The sequence below is a fragment of the Saccostrea cucullata genome, unplaced genomic scaffold (genome assembly GCF_032062105.1).
Source record: "Saccostrea cucullata isolate Sc308-1 unplaced genomic scaffold, CSIRO_AGI_Scuc_v1 ctg1169, whole genome shotgun sequence".
Taxonomy (NCBI): domain Eukaryota; kingdom Metazoa; phylum Mollusca; class Bivalvia; order Ostreida; family Ostreidae; genus Saccostrea; species Saccostrea cuccullata.
The window spans coordinates 57,307-83,395 of record NW_026924063.1 but is presented as its reverse complement, the minus strand read 5'-3'; the positions used below and the strand labels follow the sequence as shown (position 1 = coordinate 83,395).

Genomic DNA, 26,089 nt, shown 5'->3' with positions numbered 1-26,089 from the left:
GGTTCATGTATGCAGATATCTGTAATAAAATTTATTTGAATGTTAAATTCAAAACATAATGAAATTATTTATCTTTAAATCAGTCAGTGGAACTTACACACAGTTCCTAGCTGCCAGATCTTTGTGTACTATGTCTATGTTGTGTAGAAACTGTACAGCCTCTAAGATCTGCACACATTTATCTAGGAGTAATGCGTCTGTTAGATCCTGAAAGGAAGACAAACTCAGTTTATAGAGAAATCCATAACTTCAGAAAATGGAACAGTATACATATTTTCCCTTTCCTTTTATTTATTATTGGGTTTATTTGATTCAACTGCTCCATGTAAGAGTAAATAAAGAGAAAAATCAATTCTTGTATAAAATTTTCAAACATCGAAAAGGCAATTTTTTTCTGTGTTACTATACTTTGATCATCATAAATGATACATCTTTTTGAATTTTATCTTTTCCTTATATACTTTTATGCAATTCCTATCATCACTTTGTATAAAGTTAACTTTAAAATCTGTTAACTCGAGACATTATACATGTATGCATGATATCTTGGTAATAAAATGATGGTCAAATAAAGAATATACCAGTTATTAACATATTTGTAAAACAAATTTTAAGAACATTAGTTTAATTGACACTTACATTATTTTTGTCACTGAGGTAATCTTTCAGACTACGCTTAAATCCTGGATACGTAATATAAAATCGATCTTTATCGGTGGCGATTCCTTTTATCTGTAAAATATTCTCATCGAAGGCATCTCGAAATCTCAGACATTCCTGTAAGCCAGTGTTCACCCAATCAGGAAGCAAGTCATTCTCTGTAATATAAATTCAATCAACCAATTACACACATATGTCTCTTCATATATAAACATTTCAGATTCAGAGATCTCTTAACTATGAATGCCTTAAAAGGACTCTAGTGGGATGATCTTTGAAACTCTACAAAAAGTGTCTTAATATCTTACAATATGGAAAATACTACTGAAATATCAAGCCTATGACTTTGTCAGGGATTTCTTTGCCCTTTTGCTTAAACAAGGTACTTTTGGTCATATGATCATGATAAAACTGAATATGCACATATATTCCAAGTAAGAAAAGTTTTTTTCATACCAAAATTACTGTAGGAGTTGACAAGTGTCTTAATCATTGCTGGGCGTCCAGCGTATGGTTTCCCCGTCCCCTGTGCAAAGTTCCCGTCTACGATGCGGATTTCACTTCCTGAAAATGACATAATATTTCATAAAGGTATTTACATAAAATATATAGGTCTAGTTCTATACTTAATATAAACATTTTTTTTGTTTTACACAATTCATAAACATGATAAATAAAAAACTTTTTTTTATTTTAAAATTTTTTAATTGTTAAGTTAAAGTGAGCATTGCTGTTTTACATAAGAATTTGATATAATTATGATTAATGATCTCATGTATGTTTAATCAATTGTTGAAAATTGCTTTCATAAAGTTATCTTAATTGATACCTGAAGAAATTTATTCAAGAAAATTACAATCATTTTGAAATCAATGTTAAGAAGAAAATCATTCATAAAAGTATGTTTTGGCCAAAGTTGTATGTTCCTTTGCAAAACAGGGCAGCCAGAAGTCTTCAATAAAACTATAACAGCTTCACCTGTATTTTCATGATTTTACTTAATATTTACACACAGGAAAATGGAAGGTCTATAAGACACAATGCTAACTTTTTTGTTCCCTTGAAAAATTCTGACTTCATCTGGTAACCCAGATGGAGCATTACCAGATGGAGCCCTGAAGGGTTATGTGAATTAATTATAACCAAACTTGAAGCAGATAAATCTACTTGACGTGCAAAAACTTTTAATAAAATTGGACCAAAATTGTTCAAGGAGTACTAGCTGTAGCACTTTTAGCGAAGTTTAAAGAAATTACAATTTTTAGTATCCAAGGCAACAGTCCTTTTAAAAGAAGTCAAGAATTATTCTTAGTTTTGTTATCAAACTCTTTCTTTTTCAATTAAGGAAGTTTAAATGATATCCAACATGTCTAATGCAATCTTGATTAAAAATTGTTTACAGACAAATAAACACATTAATCATTTCCATACCATTGCATAAGCTCTTCTGATCTCACAGCTTCTAATTTATAATGTTGAGAACTCTACATTTTACGCAATTTATATACTTGTATATTAAGATCTGAATAACCAAAGAGCTGTCAATTATTTAGCAGATAGACTAAGTTTTCAGTATAACCTTTCTTGATACATCGAGTCCCTACGACAACATCTGATTTTTCCATGTGGCTGGCGTTCAACATTTTCCTTACCGATTGGTTGACCTTGTGTATAAAACTGTCCCAGCATTCCTGAAAAATAATTTCCGAATAGGTTAACAAAGCAATGGTAATTTTTGTTTTTTTACAAGATGTATTTGAGAAACACTGATGCCCCTGTATGGTACCCCATAGCCAAGAATAATTTTTCACAACTGAAGATAAAATTCCAACTTCAAGGTTAAGATCAAAATTCTTTTGCCATATCCCAAAGAAAGATCTTGTCACATATCTAGCAACACAAAAACCCTAGCACAAACCATACAGAAAAATTGGCAAAGGGTTAAAAGTTTTTTTTCAAAAGAAGGTCCTATTCAAACTAAGGTTGAGGTCACGAGGTCAAAAATTTTAATACTGTACCAAAGAAAAGGTCTTGTCACACGAAAAAAACATTGCATGTGTTAAGTGAAATATGAAACTCCTTCCACCATCTGTTCAAATTTCACAGGAGGGGATAACAAAGCTTCACATCTATCTGACAGTGGTGGTTTTGGATGAACATGATTGTAAGATCAAATGAATTTTAAATGATATAATACTGGTACTGGTTCATATAGCTGAGGGTATATAATTCTCAGCAGGACACTTAAAATATAAGAAAATAGATATTTCTGTGAACAACTATTTTTTCAATTTCAACCAACTGAAGTATTGGGGGGGAGGTGGGTTGAATAATTACTGTAAACCAACCTTTATTCGCGTGTGAGAAATATCTGTGAGTTCCGCGACTTACTCTAAATTGCGAATATAAATCGTCGTGAACCATTCATTTTCCTGAAGTATTTGTAGAGAACGTTTCCTCAGTCGCGTAAATTAATTGTAGCAGATTGATTTCAAATTGACTAATTGCGAATAAATGATGACGTGTATGATGGTTTAGGTACAGTACATTGCTACAAGAGTACCAACCTTTTCAAGTTGAACTCCTTCATAACTGTTGGGTCGTGCTCTGGGACGATTTTGAGAATCCAGTAAACCAATACTATCAAAGTTATCCAAAGGAGTGACAGTGACACCTGATTGGTCTGAAAAAGTTAGTTTTAAAGAACATCATGTCATTATAACTTGTCTGACTTCCACAATGCAGTACAGAAATACATGAAATGGCATGCAAAATGATGAAACCATTCTTGAACGTTTAATTTCTACTTTGCTTTCAACAGTGCATGGTTCACAAAACATAAGTATAATATATACAATGTACCCAAGAATAATCTGTTAGTGCTAAATTAGTAGGACACATGAAGGCTTATTATGTTTTCTGCATTGAACTCACCGTTTGTCAAAAGACCGTTTTCGTTGGATATTGTCTCTACCTTCTTGTTGCGACAGAGGCAGCAAAGGATGATGGGAAGAAGAATAACAAGAAGTAAAAATATGGATCCACCCACAGCAATTAGTATGAACTGCCAGGTACTCCAGAACTGGTATAAGGTGACTCTCTGTATGTTATACTCATGTCCTCCTATGTATAACTAGAATACAAACAAAACATAACAATGACTCTATAATTCTGATTTAATGCTGTAGTGGCTTTCTTTCATGACAGTTCTATTGGTGCAGAATACATAGAAATCAGGCTGGATTTGGCAACATTCCAGATTTGACAATATTGTAAATAATTATAAAGTTCTACTGTAATGGGACGTAATTTACATAGTTTTAGACAAGATTACACACACTTGATTAAACAGGTTCCACTGACTACTTGTTTCTCTAGGTGGACAATATTGATTTCAGGTACATTGTATATTAAAGTTCAGGCTTTTTGACATATAAATTTTTTTTAAAGAGAAGTGCATGAATTTAGTTTCATCTATTAATTTCATCTCAATTTTGCCTACAGTACAAGATGACTAAATTGTGTTTCTGGTTCCCTGGCCATGATTTATCCACTCATATCTTTCCATGTTAGGAGTAAATTAATTCCAGTTTCACTATATGAAATCCTAATCTCGATCACTTCAGTGTTTGAGAAAATGCATATTTCCAAAACACATCAATAAGAAATGTTTCGAAAATAATTTTTCTGGAAAATAATGGCAGCGTGCTTGCTAATTAAAATTTAAGGTATTCAATCCCTAATACGAACAAATTCAATGAAATTGAATACACAACAGATATGTAGGCATTGAATACTCAGTTTATTTAGACATAGTTCCCATTTATTATTATTAGTATTATAGTGGGAAGTGTCCTAATCTATGACCTTGAATTTAGGTAAGAGTTACATGTGTATCTCCCCCTATTTTATTAATAAATAAAATCAATTAAACAAATTTTAGTCAGTAAAAAATTGTTTTCAATTGTAATTCTATTTTTAATGTTTCAATGCATCTCTCCACTGCAGGATTTATTGATATTCAAATTATTTGAATTTTTATTTTCAGTTGAATAAATGCTTTTCCCCAATAGACTTCAATACACTCTTTGTTAATTAACTATTGCTTAATTAATGAAATTTTTTAAACTTTCTCGTGGGCAATCCTTTTCCACTATAAAATGCTTTAATATAATATCAGAGTATTATGTACTTGACGGACATTTAAGTGTATAGAATTTGGTCCTATTTAGGGATGGGAATCCTTAGAATAAAACATTTTCCCTAACCACCTACCCTTTATTTTCTCAGGTTGGAAACAGGAAACACACAATTTATTTATCTTGGCCTTACCATCATATCAACTTCCTCATCTACGCCAGGAAATCCGATATCCGGCTCACATTTAATCAAGTTCCTCCCACGGCTAGTTATCACACATGGGTAACTACTGGAGGCCCCCTTCAACTCCACTCTGAAGTCGGAGTCCGCACATCCAGAGGTGAACTCCTGGCCCTAAAATGACACACAAAAATCAAAGTACTGAAAGTAATGGTAAACGCTAAGAAAAGTTGCACACAAAATTCTATTAACCAGTTAACCATGGGGAGATTTTTGGTATTTTGGTGAGAAATGATGCATTAACAATGCATTTTTGACAATTTGAATTTTTATTTTAAGCACTTTAAATAATTTCAAACAAATTGCTTGCAAATAGATTTTTTTAAATTTTGACATTGTGAATATACCCATCAGTTTTCATCGTACATGAGATTTCATGATAAACATGACCAAAGGCCAATGAAAAAATTAAAAATCATATTTAACCAAAAATAAAATTCTCTTATAAATATATTAAAAGCATGTTTTAATGTACCTCAATTTGCAGCTCAACTTTAAAGACTGGCCTGTACTCCTGATTTTCATCTACCTCTCGTGTTGGTACAGGATCGGTAACAATATTAATCTGAGCATTTGAGAATGTACTGTTAGCTTCGTACATTGTCGTGCCATCTAATCCTACACCAAATCTCAAAACAGTGCCTGGGCTGTATCCACTTGGAGAGTTACAAAGGATTTCTGTGCTGCTTGAAACAGAACATTGCTGAAAGAGGGGTTAAAAAAGTTTACTACGCCATTAATTGATTATGTTTATTTATATGTAATACCAGGGATTTATCTAGCTATTTTGTTTTACTACCGTTTTATATGTAAAGGGGAAAAATGAGAGCCGCAGGCTCGATCTGAGCGCCGGAGGCGCGAGTATTCTATGGGGGTCCGGGGGCATGCTCCCCCGGAAAATTTTTAAATAAATGGAGCAAAATCCTGCATTCTTAGAGCTTCTGAGGGTCATTTGTAGACCTTTACAAAGGCCACAAAAACTTCACTTTTTAGGCAAAAAACTAAATAACACACACAAAAAAAATTTAACCAGGTCAGGACTTTATTTAATTTTTTCTCTAAATATCTATCACAAATCAATTCTGTTTTTCATGTTTCACTACTAACATTGTTTTTGTTGTTACTCCATTCTTCCGATTCATAGTGATATAAGCTCCATCTTACTCATCTACACTTTTCTCTTTAACTCTGCAATCGCACGCGTATCTTTCGACATCATGGACTTGGCACATGTTTACCGATCAATATCAAATAAAAGCTTGAATAATATATTCTTTCTTCTAAAAGCGTTTGAATGACTAGGATGGTAAATTAGCTGTAAAACTTCAATCGGACAAAAACGGAAAATTTCAGAACGATGTTTTAAATATTCTCCGTTTAATCGGAGAATTTTCTATCTGAAAAAGGGGAATTTTTGCACCTTTTTCAAGAGGGGAAAGGTACCGTTTACCGGTAGTAAAAACAGCCTTGATAAATCCCTGAATACCTATCAATTGTTTGGTATTTTTAGAACTTAAACTAAACAAGAGGCCCATGGGCCACAATTCCCACCTGATTAACTTTGGCCCCTACTTTTCTTCACCAGTTTTTCCCACTTGTTATACTTAATGAGGCCTCATCCTACCATTTGGCTCATGTTTTAAACAATTTAAAATCTAGTAAATTACATTAGGCCTACAAAAATTAATCAATAGTTTCTCAGGCACCGCCGCATCAGTTAAAAAACAGCTGCATTGACCATTTTTATCGACATATTGAAAAGGGAAATAACTCAGTTTTTATTTTTCCAAGTTGAAAAAGAAAATCGAGTTATTCCCCTTTTCACAAATGCTAAGATAGCTGTTTTTATTAGAAAACCAATATATTTCTTCTAAATTTACAGTATTTTATGAATTAACTTTTAAATAAATGTTGAGAATAACAATATTTAAAGTTGAATAGATATTAGTACATGTATAACTATTTTCGGAGAACAAAAATTAAGAATACAATGTAAGTAGATATACCTGGTAAGGCCAAACAAAAAAATAACTTTGTTTACTGTTACATGCTGAAATAAAATAGGGTTGGTAGGTAGGAATTTTTTTTTATTTTATTGAATTTTTTTCATACACAAATTCACATGAATTGGTTGAATTACAAAACAGTTTTACCATTGTACCGTGCCTTAATTTTGTTTGGGCTTGTAATATGGGTGGTAGACAATATAATCTTTCTTGCCAACTGCCTTACAACTCAGGGGTGTGCAATTAAAAAAAAATCAAGTACTAACCCACAGGCTTGTAACAACAATAAAGTTATTAGTCCGAAGTTAAAAGTGACCAGTCCAAATATTGGGGCAAAAAACTGTAAAAACTAATATTTTAAAAAGTTCATAGTTGAGAAAGCTAGGGTCCTAAGCCATTCCTTTTAAAGTTGAAGTTTAAAACTTTTAAGAAATTATCTTTTCTTTTCTGAACATATTGCACTACTCTAGCTTATCTAAAATGAAGCAAAAATCATTTTATTTTCATTTCAAACCATTAAGTATAATTGATATATATTAGAGTTTAATCACATAACACTTAGCTATCATTTGATTTGGGGATCGTATATAATTGAAAGAGATATCTGCATGTATTTACCATCAACAGAGGAATGGAGGAAATTCGGATTAGGAAAAAACGATTGTTTTTTAAGTAAATAAGTCAGGTAGTACTGCAAAATGGATGAGATTAAAGTGATTTAAGAGCAGTAGGAGCATGCTGCCTGGAAAATTTTCATTTGTTGGAAATTAAATAGCAAAACAATGAGTGAAAATATCGTTTGTGTTTCTCATGTATTTACATGCATAATTTTAATTTTATTTTTACTACCCCCCAAAAAAACGGTAGCTCCGGGTGTTGGGCAATGCTAGTTGCACACCCCTGCAACTGCCACGCAATGGTAAGCAAATTGCAACGAACTTGTTGATGTAGAAATTGAACTCACTTGTTTTGTTTCTGTACTTTCAATTTCGATTTCAAAGATGAATGTAAAAGTTAAACTGACCGGCCAGTAACTTCCGGATTTTTATGACGAAAAAAAAAGTTTGGGTTGGCGATTAAAATTAGGGTCGGTCGGGTAACCGTAAACAAACATATTTTTTTGTTACGCCTAATCATTTTATTGAACAAATGGCTTAAAAAAGATGTAAACCCTGCTTCCCCCCCCCCCCCCCCAAAAAAAAAGCCTGCCTGCCACATTGAAATTTGATTTATTTGGCCTGAGAAACTATATTAATTAATTTTTTTGGCCTAAGAAAGCTTCCATTTATATTTCAGCTTTTCTGGCCAAGTAGTTTTTGAGATGATTTTAAACGATTTTACCAAATATACTTCAATGTAAAAATTGGATTCCCTATTGTGGTCCCTCCCTTCCCTTGCCATGGTTTGAACAAATCAAAATATTCTATACCTATGTAAGGATGTTGCTCCCATAGAGTTACAGTACGTTTTCTGACCCACTGGTTCTTGAGAAGATATTTTTTAATTGCTGTATACAAGGAAATTTTCACCCCCCATTTTATTTTACCCCTTTCGCTCTACCCTCATTTGGGTGAATATAAATGGGCGAATTCAAAGAATACAGTATAACCACGTAAACAAAACTATGACTGTGCAAATCTAAAAAGGAGCAAAATTGTTTGAAAGTGGGAAAGGGCGAAAATAACACAGGGAGAAAATAACAATGTATACAGTAATTTTGATGTAAAATTTTGATTCCCTTTTGTGGTCCTAACCTATCCCTAGGGGTCATGATGTGAAAATTTAGAATCCATACTGCCACAGAATGATTCTGTGTAAATTTCAGGTTTTCTGACGCTCATCAGTGGTTCTTGAGAGTAAGGTCTTTAAAACAATTTCCTACTTATTTCAATGTAAAATTTTGATTCCCTATTGTGGCCCCCATTCTTACATTGTACCAGAGGGGTCCTGATTTGAACAATTCAAAACCAGAAGTCTCTGTCGAGACTGTAGCTCTACTGGTTTATACTTAAAACAAAGGAAGAGAAAAGTAGCAGTTGGGACTTGAGACTTTAAATCAGCAATAAATAGAAAAATGATCCTTGCCACTCATCAAAATAAAAACCAATGCACAGAATTATGTATCTTAGCATAGTCTACTTGTGTGCCAAGTTATACTGAAATCAGACCAAAACTGCAGGAGGAGTAGCATTTTGAAAGAATTTCACAGAAATTTCTATTTTTAGTAACCATGGCAACATGTTCATTGAAATCAGAAACCGATGCACAGAATTATGTATCTTAGTGTAGTCTACTTGTTTGCCAAGTTATATCAAAATCAGACCAAAACTGTAGGAGGAGTAGCATTTTGAAAGAATTTCACAGAAATTTCTATTTTTAGTAACCACGGCAACACCGTTTATCAAAATCAAAAACCGATGCACAGAATTATGTATCTTAGTATAGTCTACTTGTGTGCCAAGTTATAATGAAATTAGACCAAAACTGTAGGAGGAGTAGCATTTTGAAAGAATTTCACAGAAATTTCTATTTTTAGTAACCAAGGCAACACCGTTCATCGAAATCAAAAACCGATGCACAGAATTATGTATCTTAGTGTAGTCTACTTGTGTGCCAAGTTATATTGAAATCAGACCAAAACTGTAGGAGGAGTAGCATTTTGAAAGAATTTCACAGAAATTTCTATTTTTAGTAACCACGGCAACACCGTTCATTGAAATCAAAAACCGATGCACAAAATTATGTATCTTAGTGTAGTCTACTTGTGTGCCAAGTTATATTGAAATCAGACCAAAACTGTAGGAGGAGTAGCATTTTGAAAAATTGTTTACAGACAGACAGACGGACGGACGACGGACGCATTACTATCGCATAAGCTCTTCTGGTCTCTGACCAGTAGAGCTAAAAATCTTCACTACCCTATCATGCTTCCACATGGATTCAGTTGTGTAAGTGATAGAACTTAACCAGGCTAAAGTTTCATCTTTTCTGGCCCAGTGAGTCTTGACGGAAAGAATTTTTATCTAGCCCCCCCCCCCCCTTCCTCCCAATTTTAATTATCTGCCCTTGTAATGGGAGTTGTCCCTTAAAGAACTTTATTCGGTAATAACCAATATTTGCCCCTCAAATCAAACTTTGATGGAGATATATTTAATTAAGTCCTTAAACAGGTGGGTATATGCTGACTTCAAAGCACTGAAAATTTTCATAAGTAATGACGCCATATGTACGTAATGACGTCACAAACATGACGTAAATTTCAGTTTTTTATAAATTTTACAGAAAAATGTACATATTTTGTCGATATTTTGAGTAAAAGTCACCAAGCGCATGTGTGCTCAGGATCAATATTTTGATATAAAGTGTAGAATGATAATATCAATGAAATATGTCAATATTGTTCCTGAACAAACTTGCGCTCTATAAATTATTCCTCTTTCTGAAAAAGGATATAAAATCGCACTAGTTTGTGACGTTATAAAAACAAAAATTGTGAATACACTGCTTTGACACTATAATATTTTCTGTTAATTTATATTTTTCATACAATTTATTGAATTCAGCACATTTCAGGAAGTTTTCAAAATTTGACTTTTGAGGGGGCAAATATATGCAATATACCGCATATAGTTCTTTAACAATTCAACCCCCCCCCCCCTTTTCACCCAAGAATGCTTTGTACCAACTTTGGTTAAGTTCTCGAGAAAAAGTTGATAATGTGAAAAGTTTACAGACATTTAGTAGGACGGATGATGACAAACAGCAGGGTATCAAAAAAGCTCACTTGAGCTTTCAGCTCAGCAGAGCTGTGGAAAACTGCCGGTCATGCCGGCAAGACCGGCTAAAAATGCCTGTGACTGGTAAAAATGCTATCGATGTCGGTACAAATGACCGACCTCTTTCTTTGTTAAAGGTTTTTTTTTTCCATTTTGATTTAGGCCTATCATCGGCGCACTTCCCAGCCTAATTATCACACCTTATATACGATTGCGCAATACCTTTTCTTTGCACGAGATCGAGGCTCTAGAAAATGAAAGCGAAACCAGCATTGTCTCGCGTGACCTATCAAATTTACAAATGGGTCAGAATTAGGTAGAAAACATAAAAAAAGATAAAGACAGGCTAAATACTTGGGTATGTTAAACATTTCGACAGAATATATTCAAACACAGTTGAGTGAAGTGGTAAACCTAGTATGGCCGACATTCAGACTGTTCCAGATTTCGTTTTTTTTTTCATCGGTCATGTTCATGATGTTGGTATCTTTATTATCCATGCTCAGAACTTCTAAGACTCATTTTCGAGGTAAAATATAATTCCCAAAATGAAAACGGAAGAGGACTTGGTAATGGAGACTAATTGTTGAGTTGGCTCGCGTAGCGAGCTACTCCCTGTTGACATAGACATTTCAGAGCTGTAAATTTTTTCACGCATTCATCAAGGTGATCCATACGCCAAATATAATAGTTCGATCTAGCAAAAAATGCTTTGGTTTGAATGATTGTATAAACTTAAGAGGTAAAAACTGTATAAAATTTCATACTGTAACATTATTAATGCCTTCATGCTTTTAAAGAAATTTTTGATTGAATATCTGTACGATGTACAATTACTGCGTATGAATATATGTTCAAGCATGTTAGGCGGATCTAATCTTCCCATCTGAAGTTTATTTATAATTGACCTAGAATACTCCCTAACACAAACACCTGCTGCTCTCATTAGCTGCAGCTAGTTGTTGTTGAAAATCTATTTTTAGAATCCAGATTTGCTGTGGGAATCTTTAACCTAATTATTCCATAACACTGACCACTTCAGCTAATGTGCTGAAATTCATTATAGAATCCAGTCAAAATAATATGGAAGCCCATTAGTGCCAACCTGTATATATAAAGGAAAAGCAATATACACTCTATTTATGAACCGAACATGGATCAGACATATAATATTTAATCTCTTAAGATGCAAAATAAACTGAATATATTAAGGTTATATGGTGCCCAGATGTATGAAAAAGCTCAATTGACTCGAGTGAGTCAACTTGCAGGCCCTTCAGGCCTTTGATTATCATTAAGTAAAGTGTAATTAACTTAAATTAAGAAAATAAATGTTATTATTTTCTTTTTAATTTTGCAACTTACTATTTCGGACCGGCAAAAATCACTTCAGACCGGCATATTTTGTCTTCTTGCCGGTCCGAATGACTGGCTAACTGAAAAAGTTTTCCACAGCTCTGCTCAGGTGAGCCAAAAATAAAAATATCTTCAACTTCTCCTCTACTTATGAATAAATGAAAATCTGCTAAATTATGACAAAACTTTAGCTGGTTAGGATTATAAAAATATATAAATTACCTCTGTTTTGAGTTTTACTCCACTCTCACTATATACAATAAGAACTGGTTGACTGACGCTGTCTAAGTTTGTCCCTCTTATTGGGATTTTACATCCTCCTCTGCAAAGATATAAAATAAATTTAACTATAGATATAGATAATGTACACTTATTTCAGGACTACGAGGAGAACAGTCATACTGTTGTCCAAAGATAATGGGGAAGACCTAATAAACTGTTGCCTGACTAGGCCAGGAGAGTTCAAAACATACCTATTTCCATGTGAATTTTTAATGCAGCCCCCCCCCCCCACACACACAATTTTATAGCCCAATAAGTCCCAATGAATAAATAAAACAAATACAAATCTGCTCTAAAGATATTCCAACAAAAAAGTGATCTCTTAATTATTTATTTTTCTGACCTAAATCCTATATAATTTATATTTTTGGCTCAGTTTTTCTTGAAAAAATTTCAAGTTTACTACATTTAGTTGAACTTTCTGGTATCTGGATCACAAATGCCATGGATATGTCGAGAGGATTTTGAAGTCCCAACCACTTATTTCATAAACATTTTACATCAGATATCTCGAATGTTCAGCTATATCCTAGAACCTAGGTTCAATGATACTCTGTTTCTTATGCCTTAAAGATTGTATGCAAAATCAAGTTTCTTATACTTTTAACAAGTATTTTTCATAAGCTGCTTATTTTTACAAATTTTAACCAGTTTTATAAATCCATAAAATTAAAACATGTAAAATTTCACAGATTGCTTAAGTAAATATAAAAAGAAAAAAGAACAATATTTCGCAAGTGAATGGTTGATTGGGAGATTTTACATTGATTTTATCACCATAAAAATAAAAGCAATTACCCGGTAATTTTATTACGCGAGTGGTGCTCCTTGCAAAATTATGCATGAATTAATTTCTCATGTATGTTTAGGAATCTACAGTATCGAAAATCAGCATGATCAGAGCTCAATCCATTCAATTAAAAAGAAGAATGTGTCAATTTTGTTACAATCAAATGATTGTAAGTCTTTTTACCTCTTAAAGGCTTTTAAAGACTGGGCCAAGTCTGGCTTTACTACAGGGTCTGGTCTGTACTCAAACTGGAACTTTTTTATAAAATCTTTGCTTGTTCCGACTTCATACACATTAGGCCATTGCAAGGTCACTGTAACTTTTCCTACTGAGTCTCGACGCCGTGTGGTAAATGTCAGACTTACATCAGAACTACAAAATAGATATCAATCAGTGTGAAAATTTAAATATTATTACTGTAAAACTTCAATTAAGCAATAAATTAAATTGACCCATATAAATGTTTGTTTTAAGTATGACCCATATGAATGTTTGTTTTAAGTAAGGCAAAGTTGGACATTAAACTTACAATCTAATAGTTTACATTCAAAGATGCAAAATTTGCAAAAGTTATGCAATTTTGATCTTGAAGGGCTTGCAAGTACTTGGGAATAAACTTATCCTGACTAGGATTTTAAACCAATAAACAAAATGTCATTTAAATCTAGCATCTGAAGCAAGTTTGAGAGTGTTCATCCCTTGATGCATCATCCATGCAAGTTTAATAAAGATATGCCTAAAAATATCTTGGTGATAGCTCTGCGTCCATAACTTTAACCTGGTCCATTATTTTGAATATGAAGGTCAGATCCAGCATCTGAAGAAAGTCTAGAAGGGTGCATCATTCTTTAGCATGTTTAGATGTATCATCCACTAAGATAATGACCCAATTAAACTACATCTAAAACCAGAAGTCTCTGTCGAGACTGTAGCTCTACTGGTTTATACTTAAAACAAAGGAAGCGAAAAGTAGCAGTTGGGACTTGAAACTTTAAAACAGCAATAAATAGAAAATTGATCCTAGTCAGTCATCAAAACAAGAGGCCCATGGGCCACATCGCTCACCTGAGAAGCTTTGACCATTCTGTTCTTTACCAGATTTCACCCTTGTTATACATAATGCATCCCCACCCTACCCCACTGATCATAATTTAGACATTTTGAAATCTACACTACCCCATGATCCTTCCATGGGCACATATGTTTCAGCTTTTTTGGCCCAGTGGTTCCTGAGAAGAAGATTTTCAAAGATTTTTCCTATATATTTCTATGTAAAACTTTGATTCCCTATAATGGCCCCGCCCTTCCCCCGGGGGTCATGATTCCTACAATTTAGAATTTACACTACCCCAGAATGCTTCCACATAAGCTTCACTTTTTCTGGCCCAGTGGTTCTTGAGAAGAAAATTTTCAAAGATTTTTCCTATATATTTCTATATAAAACTTTGATTCCCCATTGTGGCCCCGCCCTTCCCCCGGGTGTCATTATTTGAACAATTTAGAATCTACATTATACCAGGATGCTTCCACATAAGTTTCAGCTTTTCTGGCCCAGTGGTTCTTGAGAAGAAGATTTTCAAAGATTTTTCCTATATATTTCTATGTAAAACTTTGATACCCCATTGTGGCCCCGCCCTTCCCCTGGGGGTCATGATTTGAACAATTTAGAATCTACACTACCCCAGGATGCTTCCACATAAGTTTCAGCTTTTCTGGCCCAGTGGTTCTTGAGAAGACGATTTTCAAAGATTTTTCCTATATATTTCTATATAAAACTTTGATTCCCCATTGAGGCCCCACCCATCCCCCGGGGGTCATTATTTGAACAATTTAGAATCTACATTATACCAGGATGCTTCGACATAAGTTTCAGCTTTTCTGGCCCAGTGGTTCTTGAGAAGAAGATTTTCAAAGATTTTTCCTATATATTTCTATATAAAACTTTGATTCCCCATTGTGGGCCCGCCCTTCCCCCGGTGGTCATGATTTGAACAATTTAGAATCTACACTATACCAGGATGCTTCCATATAAGTTTCAGCTTTACTGGCCCAGTGGTTCTTGAGAAGAAGATTTTCAAAGATTTTTCCTATATATTTCTATATAAAACTTTGATTCCCCATTGTGGCCCCGCCCTTCCCCCGGGGGTCATGATTTGAACAATTTAGAATCTACACTATACCAGGATGCTTCCATATAAGTTTCAGCTTTTCTGGCCCATTGGTTCTTGAGAAGAAGATTTTCAAAGATTTTTCCTATATATTTCTATATAAAACTTTGATTCCCCATTGTGGCCCCGCCCTTCCCCCGGGGGTCATGATTTGAACAATTTAGAATCTACACTACCCCAGGATGCTTCCACATAAGTTTCAGCTTTACTGGCCCAGTGGTTCTTGAGAAGAAGATTTTTTAATGACCCCACCCTATTTTTGTCTTTTCTTGATTATCTCCCCTTGCGAGGGGATATGTCCCTTCATTTTAAGAAATTAAATTCCCCTTTAGCCAAGGATGCTTTGTACCAAGTTTGGTCAAAATTGGGCCAGTGGTTCTTGAGAAGAAGTCGAAAATGTGAAAAGTTTACAGACGGACAGACAGACGGACAGACGGACGGACGGACGGACGGACAGACGGACGGACGACGGACAAAATGTGATCAGAAAAGCTCACTTGAGCCTTCGGCTCAGGTGAGCTAATAAAAACCAGTGCACAGAATTATGTATCTTAGTGTAGTCTACTTGTGTGCCAAGTTATATTGAAATCAGACCAAAACAGTAGAAGGAGTAGCATTTTGCAAGCATTTCACAGAAATTTCTATTTTTAGTAACCATGGAAACACTGTTCATCGAAATCAGAAACCAATGCACAAAATTATGTATCTTTAAAAGTGTAGTCTACTTGTGTGCCAAGTTATATTGAAATCGGACCAAAACTGTAGGAGGAGTAGCATTTTGAAAGCATTTCAAAGAAATTTCTGTTTTTAATAACCATGGCAACACCGTTCATTGTAATCAAAAACTGATGCACAGAATTATGTATCTTAGTGTAGTCTACTTGTGTGCCAAGTTATATTGAAATCGGACCAAAACTGTAGTAGGAGTAGCATTTTGAAAGCATTTCACAGAAATTTCTACGTTTAGTAACCATGGCAACACCGTTCATCGAAATCAAAAACCGATGCATAAAATTATGTATCTTAGTGTAGTCTACTTATGTGCCAAGTAATATTGAAATCCGACCAAAACTGTAGGAGGAGTAGCATTTTGAAAGCATTTCACAGAAATTTCTATTTTTAGTAACCATGGCATCAAAATCAAAAACCGATGCACAGAATTATGTATCTTAGTGTAGTCTACGTATGTGCCAAGTTATAATGAAATCCGACCAAAACTGTAGGAGGAGTAGCATTTTGAAAAATTGTTTTCAGACAGACAGACAGACGGACAGACGGATGGACGACGGACGCATTACTATCGCATAAGCTCTTCTGGTCTCTGACCAGTAGAGCTAAAAACAAGAGATGTTTGTAAAACACTTAAGCCCCCTCCCCCCAAATCGGAATTTTTCGAAGTCCAAAGTGGCATAACTCTGTCAAAAAATGGTGCGATCTTACCCAAAACAGAACTTTACCTAGATATTTATCTGATAATCTGTTACTAAATTTCATTTCATTTGAGCAACAATTGTGAAGAAAATGAACAGAAACTTAAAAAAAATTGGAATTTTTCTAAGTCCAAGGGTCATAAGTCTCTCATAAATGGTGCGATCTTACCCAAAACAAAACTTTACCTAGATATTCATCTGATAAATCTGTATACTAAATGTCATTTTGGTATGTACAACCTCTGCAAAGAAAATGAATGGAAACTTCAAATAACTGGAATTTTTTCTGAGACCAAGGGGAATAACTCTCTCAAAAATGTCGTGATCATACCCAAAACAAAATTTGAACTAGATATCCATCTGATATATCTGTATAACAAATTTCATTTCAGTATGTGCAAATTCGTGAAAAAAATGAACAGAAACTTAGTGGATAGTCAGACCGACCGACAGACGGAGGGCAAAGCGATATGCCCTTCATTCTTTCTAAAGGGGGCAAAAAGATATATGTGAGGATGTGTGTTAAATAGAAGTTACCCTTGAGCTTCTAATAACTTACACTGTGTTCAATGTCAATATTTCATTTTCTCCAATAACCACTATTGGGACGACCACTGATCCATTGCCAAACAGTCTCCCTCTGACTGTGACTGTTGTGTTCCCAGAAATCGGACCAAAGTCTGGAATCAGTCTCAGGGACTCAAAGATAGGATCCTGGAATTAAAATGTACGGTTACATTAGATATCATAACCGACAGTAATGCTGTACAGGGGGCATGTGTTTGTTAATAAAATCATAAATTTTGAATGTGAGGACTATTGAAGATTCCAAAATATACACAAGGAATTAATTATTGCGTAAAGCACCACTTACGAAATAATGATACTTCCTCTCATTTTTATGATGCTTAAATACATAAAATATTTCCTGAAAACCACCCAGTTGTGAATTATTTTTCTCTCAATTTGCCATCTGAAGGCCATTTTGTGATATTTTGTACTAAAGTAAAATAAGTAATTTACAGTATTTCGATCGAACCTCTACAAATACCGTATAATCCCTATTAACCGCCCCAAGCACTTAGAAGTTGCGGAAAGGGGGTATTTATTTTGGTTTTCTCTTCTTCATATTTAATATCATATTATAACTTCAAAAAATATTTTGAAAAAAAAAATTCAAAAACCTCTAATATAATGTCTAACTTTATTTTAAATGAAGATAATCCATCCAAATTATGCTTAATGAATCCTTTTTTCACCAAGAAATTGGATAGTAAACAAGTTTCGTTTTCATTTTCTCCAAATTTTGGCAGACTTTTTCAATGATTCTAGATAATTTTAATTACTGTACTGTACAGGGGGCACTTATTTCCTGAAAATTGAAAAAGACCTAAGAGGGCGCTTATAGGGGCAGGGGTGGTTAATAGGGATTATACGGTAAAAATTTCTTAATGAAATCAAGTTGCACCAAGTATAAACAAGAGAACAATTGGCCAAATCACTCACCTGAGTAGATTTGAACATGCTGTTCTTTATAAGATTTCCCCCTAGTAGGACCTATTGTGACCCTACCCTACCCCACTGATCATATTTTAGACAATTTGAAATCTACACTACCCCAGGATGTTTCCACATAAGTTTCAGCTTTTCTTGTCCAGTAGATTTTTAAAGATTTTTCCTAAATATTTCAATGTAAAACTTGGTTCCCTATAGTGGCCCCACCCTACCCTCGAGGGTTATGATTTTTAACAATTTAGAATCTACACTATACCAGAATGCTTTCATATAAGTTTCAGCTTTCTTTCCCAGTGGTTCTTGAGAAGAAGATTTTTTAATGACCCAACCCTATTTTTGTCTTTTCTTGATTATCTCCCCTTGTGAGGGGTCTTGTTCATTCATTTTTACAATTAAAACTACCCTTCATCCAAGGATGCTTTGTACCAATTTTGTTTAAAATTGGCCCAGAGGTTCTTGAGAAGAAGCTGAAAATGTGAAAAGTTAACAGATAGAGGGACAGCTAAACGGACAGACGGACAAAGGATGATCAAAAAAGCTCGCTAGCTTTCAGCCCAGGTGAGCTAAAAAGTATTACATTCATGTAAATACTGCAGTCTCTCTTTTAGTACAAGTAAATATGGGAGCTAAAAGATCGTAAAACTCTATATTTCAAACTTACACAATTTCTTTTGTTAGTAAGGCTAGCATTTCCATGGCATCTGCACATTCCACCCTGCCCTTTATCACAGATTTCGCTCTGACTGCCCACTTTGTTGCACTGACAGGGACTGCAGCCTTCTGAATTTGTCAAGCTGAGGTTATAGTATTTGTCCATGCATTCATCACACTTGAGTCCTAATGGCATTAATAGAAAAGGATCTTGAACTGCGTACCAAACTAATGACTTCTTAATTACGAGGGTTGATCCAAAAGCAATGTCACAACTTTGATCAAATTGCTATAAATCGACGTAAAGGAACAAAATTAAGCATGATGGAAGCTTTATTTATTTAAAATCAGACCTGAAAAATTCAATGGAATATGATGTATACTTTCCTAAATATCGGAATTTAAACAATGTGCGTTTATGGTCGTCGCCGCACCTTAATATAATGTCATAAGACGGATGCGCACCGTCATACTTTTAAAAGTGTTAACCTTCGTTTCATTAAAAAATATTTGTGATTCGCTACCACTTTCACCAATTCCACTTTAAGAAATCTTGGTACCATCATACACTCACTCTTTTCATAATTAAACCCTCTGACAAAATTTTTTGAACAGCGGCGTAAGACAAAATTAAAAATTCACATGTCACTCTAAACGTTCGTCTTTTTTGACAAGGTCAGACACCATTGAACGTTTCCGTCCGATCTCCTATCTTTCGCGGTCTTGAATATTCTTGTCCTCTGCTGATCATTCAGTGACCAATCACTCGCCCAAAATTGCTGAAACCATCTATTAAGATGTCTCTTAATAATTTTACATTCTTTATTCTGATAAGGTCTGATTAATTAAAGTATGTAACTGTCGCTTGTGATAATTCCCATATTTTGAAGCAAAAATGCATTACAATTTGTTGAGCCGTTTTTCCCCATTTCGACAATATCTTTTGACTTTGTTCAATTCAGCAGAGTAAAACAACAATGTTTATGATCACAAATACAATGCTGTCATCAAATTTTCATTTTATGACTATAAAATGAAGAAAAATTGTGTCTTTTAAAAAATTGGGGGATTAGGTGCTTTTTTTTAAATCTTTTAATGTGTTTGTATTTTTCATTCTAAGAAAAAATACACTTTAAAACGTGACGTTCTGTTGTGACGTGGCGACACCCCTATGCTCTATGTTTTAAACATTTATAAAATAAATTCAAATAAACATTATTAAATCAAAATTTCACTGTAAATTAGATTTATATTTGTGCATCTTTTGGTATATTGTATTCAATAATATGACGCCAAATATAAAAGATATGGACACTGTGACATTACTTTTGGATCAACCCTGAGGCTCGTAATTTGCTAGTCAAGGGAGTTTTCTGATCCACTTCTATCCTGGCAGGTCTTTCATGTTTGTGAGGAGATGCAGATCAGACCCCCTGCCCCCCAGGCTAGCCAAGAAGACATATTCAATGTATCTGTTATAAAATTGTAATATTTATATAATTATGTACTTTTCCTAAGAAAACACACATTAGTTTATGATGGATGCAAAAATATGTGGTTTCTTATTCAAATACTGTAAACTTATTACATTTGGCTGTGTATTCTTTATAGTGCTTTTGGCAGAAAGCAAGTTTGTTTTGAAAAAAGGGTGGCGGATGGCGGTATGCGAATTTGGCGTTATAAAGAGAATTTTATATAGCAGGAAAAACGTTCTTGGGAAATCATGGCAATATTGCGAAAATGGCGATGAATCGAATGGTGATAATTCGAGAATTGACTGTAATTGTCTTATTTTTTGATTTCATGAATTGATCAATTGATTGGCTTGCGTGATAATTTGCTTAAGGTAGTTCTATACTCGGCGCTAAATGGGTTCAATCTTAAAAAATCTGCTTTTATAAGTTAGATATACACCCCAGCAATGGATAGACACAAGAAAAATTATATGTCAACATGTTCACTTTTCCGCTATAGCCTATCGGAGTATATACCCCGAAATGTAAAATACTGATTACAGAAATTTACCTATCCTACATTTTGTTGTATTTAAATGAATTAAAGTCTAAATATTCAACTTTAATACACAAAATAGAATAAAAACTTGTTAGTAAACCATATATAATCATTGTTTTGCATGAATTATTATAATTATTTGCACTTTGCTAGGCTAACGTATCAAAATGAAATGTGAGAAAATGTGCTTCACAGGTCAATCTCGGTCATTTTAGAAAAAGTTATAGACTCAAACTTCAAAAATTTGCATTCTTTTTACTAAATAACATTTAAGAAAAAGAATAAGCTAAAAAAAATTATATGTTGATGCATTACTTTTCCTGGTATGAGCTCTACACTAAAGGGACCCCCCATAATTTCATTCATCCAAAAGTAATATATTGCCACATTTTCCTGTAGTTCTGTTAAAGTTTGCTTGTATTAACAAGGTTGAACACATTTAAAACAATACACACCCAATACCTATTGTCCCAAAAATTTATTTTATAATATTCTAAAACATTAAAACACCACTTGTTCGTAAATTGGAGACAATGAAAATGGGCGTGATTGACTGATTCTCACAAACTGGATGCTTTTGTTACAGAAAATAAGTATGCTGCAAGTGAATCGACTTTTATATATAAAAGTATAATAATAATTAATATATAATATTAATAATAATTATTATTCTAGCCTAAAGATAATTTTGCATTGTGATTCAGATTGTAGGGTAAGCCGGTTTAAGGGGGGGGGGGGGTATGCGTCTTATGAAATAATTATTATTCAAAGTGAATTTATAATTTGTGATGGATTAAATTAATTATATTTGTCAAAGTCAAATCGTATTAATTACTTTGCTTGCGAATTATCACTATTAGCTTTAACTTGGCCACCGACAATAGTTGCCCCGACTTTCATGTACTGATGTAGCATGTTCGTAGTCCGTGTTATCGGCGCGGCATATTACACATGTATCATTCATAGACATGTTGTTTTGTTAGTTATTACCTAATTTTTTCTCTGTCAACCGAAAGTTGTTCCAAGTCTTCTCTTTTTAATTAATTTATCCTTAAACTGTAGAATCACTCAGTGTTCATGAGCGACTTCGAGCAAAATCGTTACCGGATATTTAAAACGCTGAGTAAAAGTCAAACCATTTTGTTCAAAAATCACATCCCCAAAAAAAATAAGTGTGGTTCCGGTTTTACTATTCGTAAATGACGTAGTGCGAGTATAGACCTACTTTAAACGCCGAAGGTGTTTATGCATAAAATTATCACGCAAGCCAATTGATTAACCATCTTCATGAAATTGAAAAATCTGACAGTTATTCCTTATATTTACATGCTCTTGATTCCACCAATCCACGTGCTCTAAGCCCCGCATCTGTCTCTACATTTGTGCCGCCCCACACATTATTTTTCTTAACCTTGCCTTTCGATGAACCAGTGCATTCATGAAGAAATAAAGTACATTTACTATTTGTAATTTTATCTTGGACAAAGATATTGGAAATGTAAATTTATAGTTGGGAATCCAAGATAACTTCGCTATATCCATGAATTCGCAAGATCCGTGTTCGCATTAATCAAGTTTAACTTTATTTTTTATATTGGCTTACCCTGAACTTTTTCTTTGCAGGTGCACACACCGCCTGGGTCTGAACAATTTCTAACATTCACACCTGACGTGTGACAATTACATTCTTTACACCCATCAGCTAAGTTGACACCATAGAAACCGAAGTTACATTTTTCACAACGTCCAGAGATCATCTACAACAAAAATATGAAAATCTTTAATATATGTATGAAGTTTTTGAATAAATGAAGCAACATGAACTGCTACTTTCATGTCATATATTTCTGTTGCAAAATTCAAACCAAAAGTCTCTGTCGAGACTGAAGCTCTACTGGTTTGTACTTATAGCAAAGGAAGATAAAAGTACTTAGTTGGGAATTGAAACATTACAACAGCAATAAATAGAATAATGATCCTTGATTATAAGTCTCTTTATGTTCTTAGTGTAGTCTACTTGAATGCCACATTATATTATAATAAGATTAAAACTGTATTTGGAGTATTTAACAGAATTTTCTATTTTTAGTAACTAAGGCAATGATGTTCATCGAAGTCAAAAACCAATATAAAGAATTGTGTATCTATTTTAAGTAACAACGGCAACACCATTCATCAAAATCAGAAACCGATATATAGAATTATGTACCTTAGTGTAGTCTACTTGTGTACCTAGTTATATTTAAATCAGAACAAAACTGTAGGAGATGTAGCATTTTTGAAAGAATTTCACAGAAATTTCTAATTTTTTTAACCACGGCAACACCGTTCATCGAAATAAAAAAAAACGATACTCAGAATTATATATCTGAGTGTAGTCTACTTCCGTGCCAAGTTATATTGAAATCAGACCAAAACTGTTGAAGAAGTAGCATTTTGAAAGAATTTCACCGAAATTTCTATTTTAAGTAGGCACGGCAATACCATTCATCGAAATCAAAAACCGATAAACAGAATTATGTATCTTAGTGTATTCTAATTGTGTGCCAAGTTATATTGAAATCAGACCAAATCTGTAGGAGGAGTAGCATTTTGAAAAAAATTCACCGAAATTTTTATTTTTAGTAACCATGGCAACACCGTTCATCAAAATCAAAACCCGATAAACAGAATAATGTATCTTGGTGAAGTCTACTTGTGTGCCAAGTTATATTGATATTAGACAAAATCTGTAGGAGGAGTAGCATTTTGAAAGAATTTCTACGAAATTTCTATTTTTAGTGACCCCGGCAACACCGTTCATTGAAATCAAAAACCGATACACAGAATTATGTATCTTAGTGAAGTCTACTTGTGTGCCAAGTTATATTGAAATCAGACTAAACCTGTAGGAGGAGTAGCATTTTGAAAAAAAATTCACCGAAATTTTTATTTTTAGTAACCATGGCAACACAGTTCATTGAAATCAAAAACCGATAAACAGAATAATGTATCTTAATGAAGGCTACTTGTGTGCCAAGTTATATTGAAATCAGACCAAATCTGTAGGAGGAGTAGCATTTTGAAAGAATTTCACCAAAATTTTTATTTTTAGTAACCATGGCAACACAGTTCATTGAAATCAAAAACCGCTATATAGAATTATGTTTCTGAGAGTAGTCTACCTGTGTACCAAGTTATATTGAAATCAGACCAAAACTGTAGGAGGAGTAGCATTTTGAAAAATTGTTTACAGACAGACAGACAGCTAGACAGACGGCCGGACGCCGGACGCATTACTATCACATAAGCTCTTCTGGTCTCTGACCAGTAGAGCTAAAAATTACAATGTTTTACAGCAGAGATATAATAAATATCAATATTTTTATATATAATGTTATACATGCTCTATACTCAAAAATTTAGATTATAAAGTTTTAATCTTTAGTTGATCATTAAGGTTAAGTTACATGTAGAAATAACACAATAACCAGATTATCATTATAACAATGATTATTATAACTTTACTTATCATAATACCCAGAATTATCATAATAACCAGAATTATAAATTTTAAAGTACCAAAATAACCATATGCAGTTAGAAGAAAAATGTTCTACTGATGAAATTAAAATTTTGTTTGAAAACAAAAGGCAGACTTTTTTATTACCAGAAAAACCAGTACTTACCTCTTCTACATTCTGTTTACATGTACAGCTTCCTGTGGCTTTATTACATTCCCTACCCCCCGGGCCACAGTTACAATCAGTACAACCTGATGGGTTACTTTCCTCCAGTTTCCAGTATAAAGGTTTACAAGTATCACATGCTCTCCCCTCTACAGTACTCTTACAAATACATTGTCCTCCAACCTAAAAAAAATTTCAAGATGTGAATTATTTAGAAATTAAACTGCACTAAGTGATTTACTATTAAAATTAAATATAAAATTTCACCTCTTTATGTCACAAAACACCTTTTCCTGAATTGAATTGCTAAAAAAATATTTGAATGTGCCCTTATAATTATATTATATATGTCATTTAAATGGCTCGGTTGCACTTAGGGCTGCCACGGTTCAGACATTTTTCGGTTCGGTTCAGAAAATAAATTCTCGGTTTTCGGTTTTTTCGGTTCGGTTTTCATTTTGAGAATTTAAATAAAACATCTTTATATATATCAAAGGATAATAAAGATTAAGGACATTGTAGAAAGTACTATTTTGCTGACACAAATTTCTATCCATTTTATTCAACAGAACAAGTTGTTAAATGTAACAAAAAATAACAAAGTAATACACTTCTTGTTTAAAATAAAATAAATATAGTTATTGACTAGAGTTATCTTGTTTCAAACAATTGAAACATTCAAAACGTGAAGTATTCCCACACTTGTGATTTGGTTTTCCTTCCACATGTGTATGCCATGTTTAATTGTCTTCGATGTTACCTGTATTTTCATTGGTTAAAGAACCCTTCATTGAAATAAACAACCAATCACAACGCGTGTTGCAAGCAAATTAGTATTATATAAAAGATAAAAAAAACCGAACCGAATTCCGGAAAACCTGACGATAACCGAACCGAATGCCATTTCGGAGCGGTTAACCGAGTTTTCGGTTAACCGTGACAGCCCTACTTGCACTAATTCATGTTTGTACTCATAAGGTGAATAGAAAGACAGGGCTATATTTCTAGTGTGCATGCCTCAATTTGTGTACATTTACAATACTCTCCTTTGACAATTTAAATTTTAATACTTTATAGATTAAAAGTGAAGTCCTCATTAAATCATTCCACTTATGGTTGTGGACTATATAAAATTGATTTATGCACAGTGGGTACTCATGTATTACATATCATAAACGATTTCAAAAGCTCGTTCACTTTTTGTCCAATTTAATACATTCTCAATGGAAAATTATACAGGGTTATTTTCACCTCGTGTTATTTTCGCCCTTTCACACTAGCAAACAATTTGGCCCATTTCAAATTTGCCAAGTCATAGTTTTGTTTAAGAAAATGTACTGTATTCTTTGAATTCACCCCGTTTTAAATTAGCACGAGTGTAGAGCAAAAGGGGC

The 26,089-nt window shown here is 33.7% G+C and overlaps 1 protein-coding gene across 1 annotated transcript in view; it reads right to left on the bottom strand.

Annotated features, from left to right (window-relative positions):
- Positions 1-26,089, bottom strand: part of LOC134265628 (uncharacterized) — a 45,448-nt gene that overhangs the window by 3,512 nt on the left and 15,847 nt on the right. Inside the window, exons 10-23 of the mRNA XM_062747856.1 lie at positions 24,696-24,878; positions 22,631-22,784; positions 19,025-19,200; positions 17,408-17,562; positions 13,434-13,622; positions 12,401-12,500; positions 5,516-5,743; positions 4,993-5,154; positions 3,595-3,793; positions 3,228-3,343; positions 2,240-2,351; positions 1,117-1,224; positions 640-818; positions 98-207 (exon numbers count right to left, since the gene is read on the bottom strand). Of these exons, the coding sequence (XP_062603840.1) occupies positions 98-207; positions 640-818; positions 1,117-1,224; positions 2,240-2,351; positions 3,228-3,343; positions 3,595-3,793; positions 4,993-5,154; positions 5,516-5,743; positions 12,401-12,500; positions 13,434-13,622; positions 17,408-17,562; positions 19,025-19,200; positions 22,631-22,784; positions 24,696-24,878 (2,171 nt within the window). The remainder of the gene's footprint in view (positions 1-97; positions 208-639; positions 819-1,116; positions 1,225-2,239; positions 2,352-3,227; positions 3,344-3,594; positions 3,794-4,992; positions 5,155-5,515; positions 5,744-12,400; positions 12,501-13,433; positions 13,623-17,407; positions 17,563-19,024; positions 19,201-22,630; positions 22,785-24,695; positions 24,879-26,089) is intronic.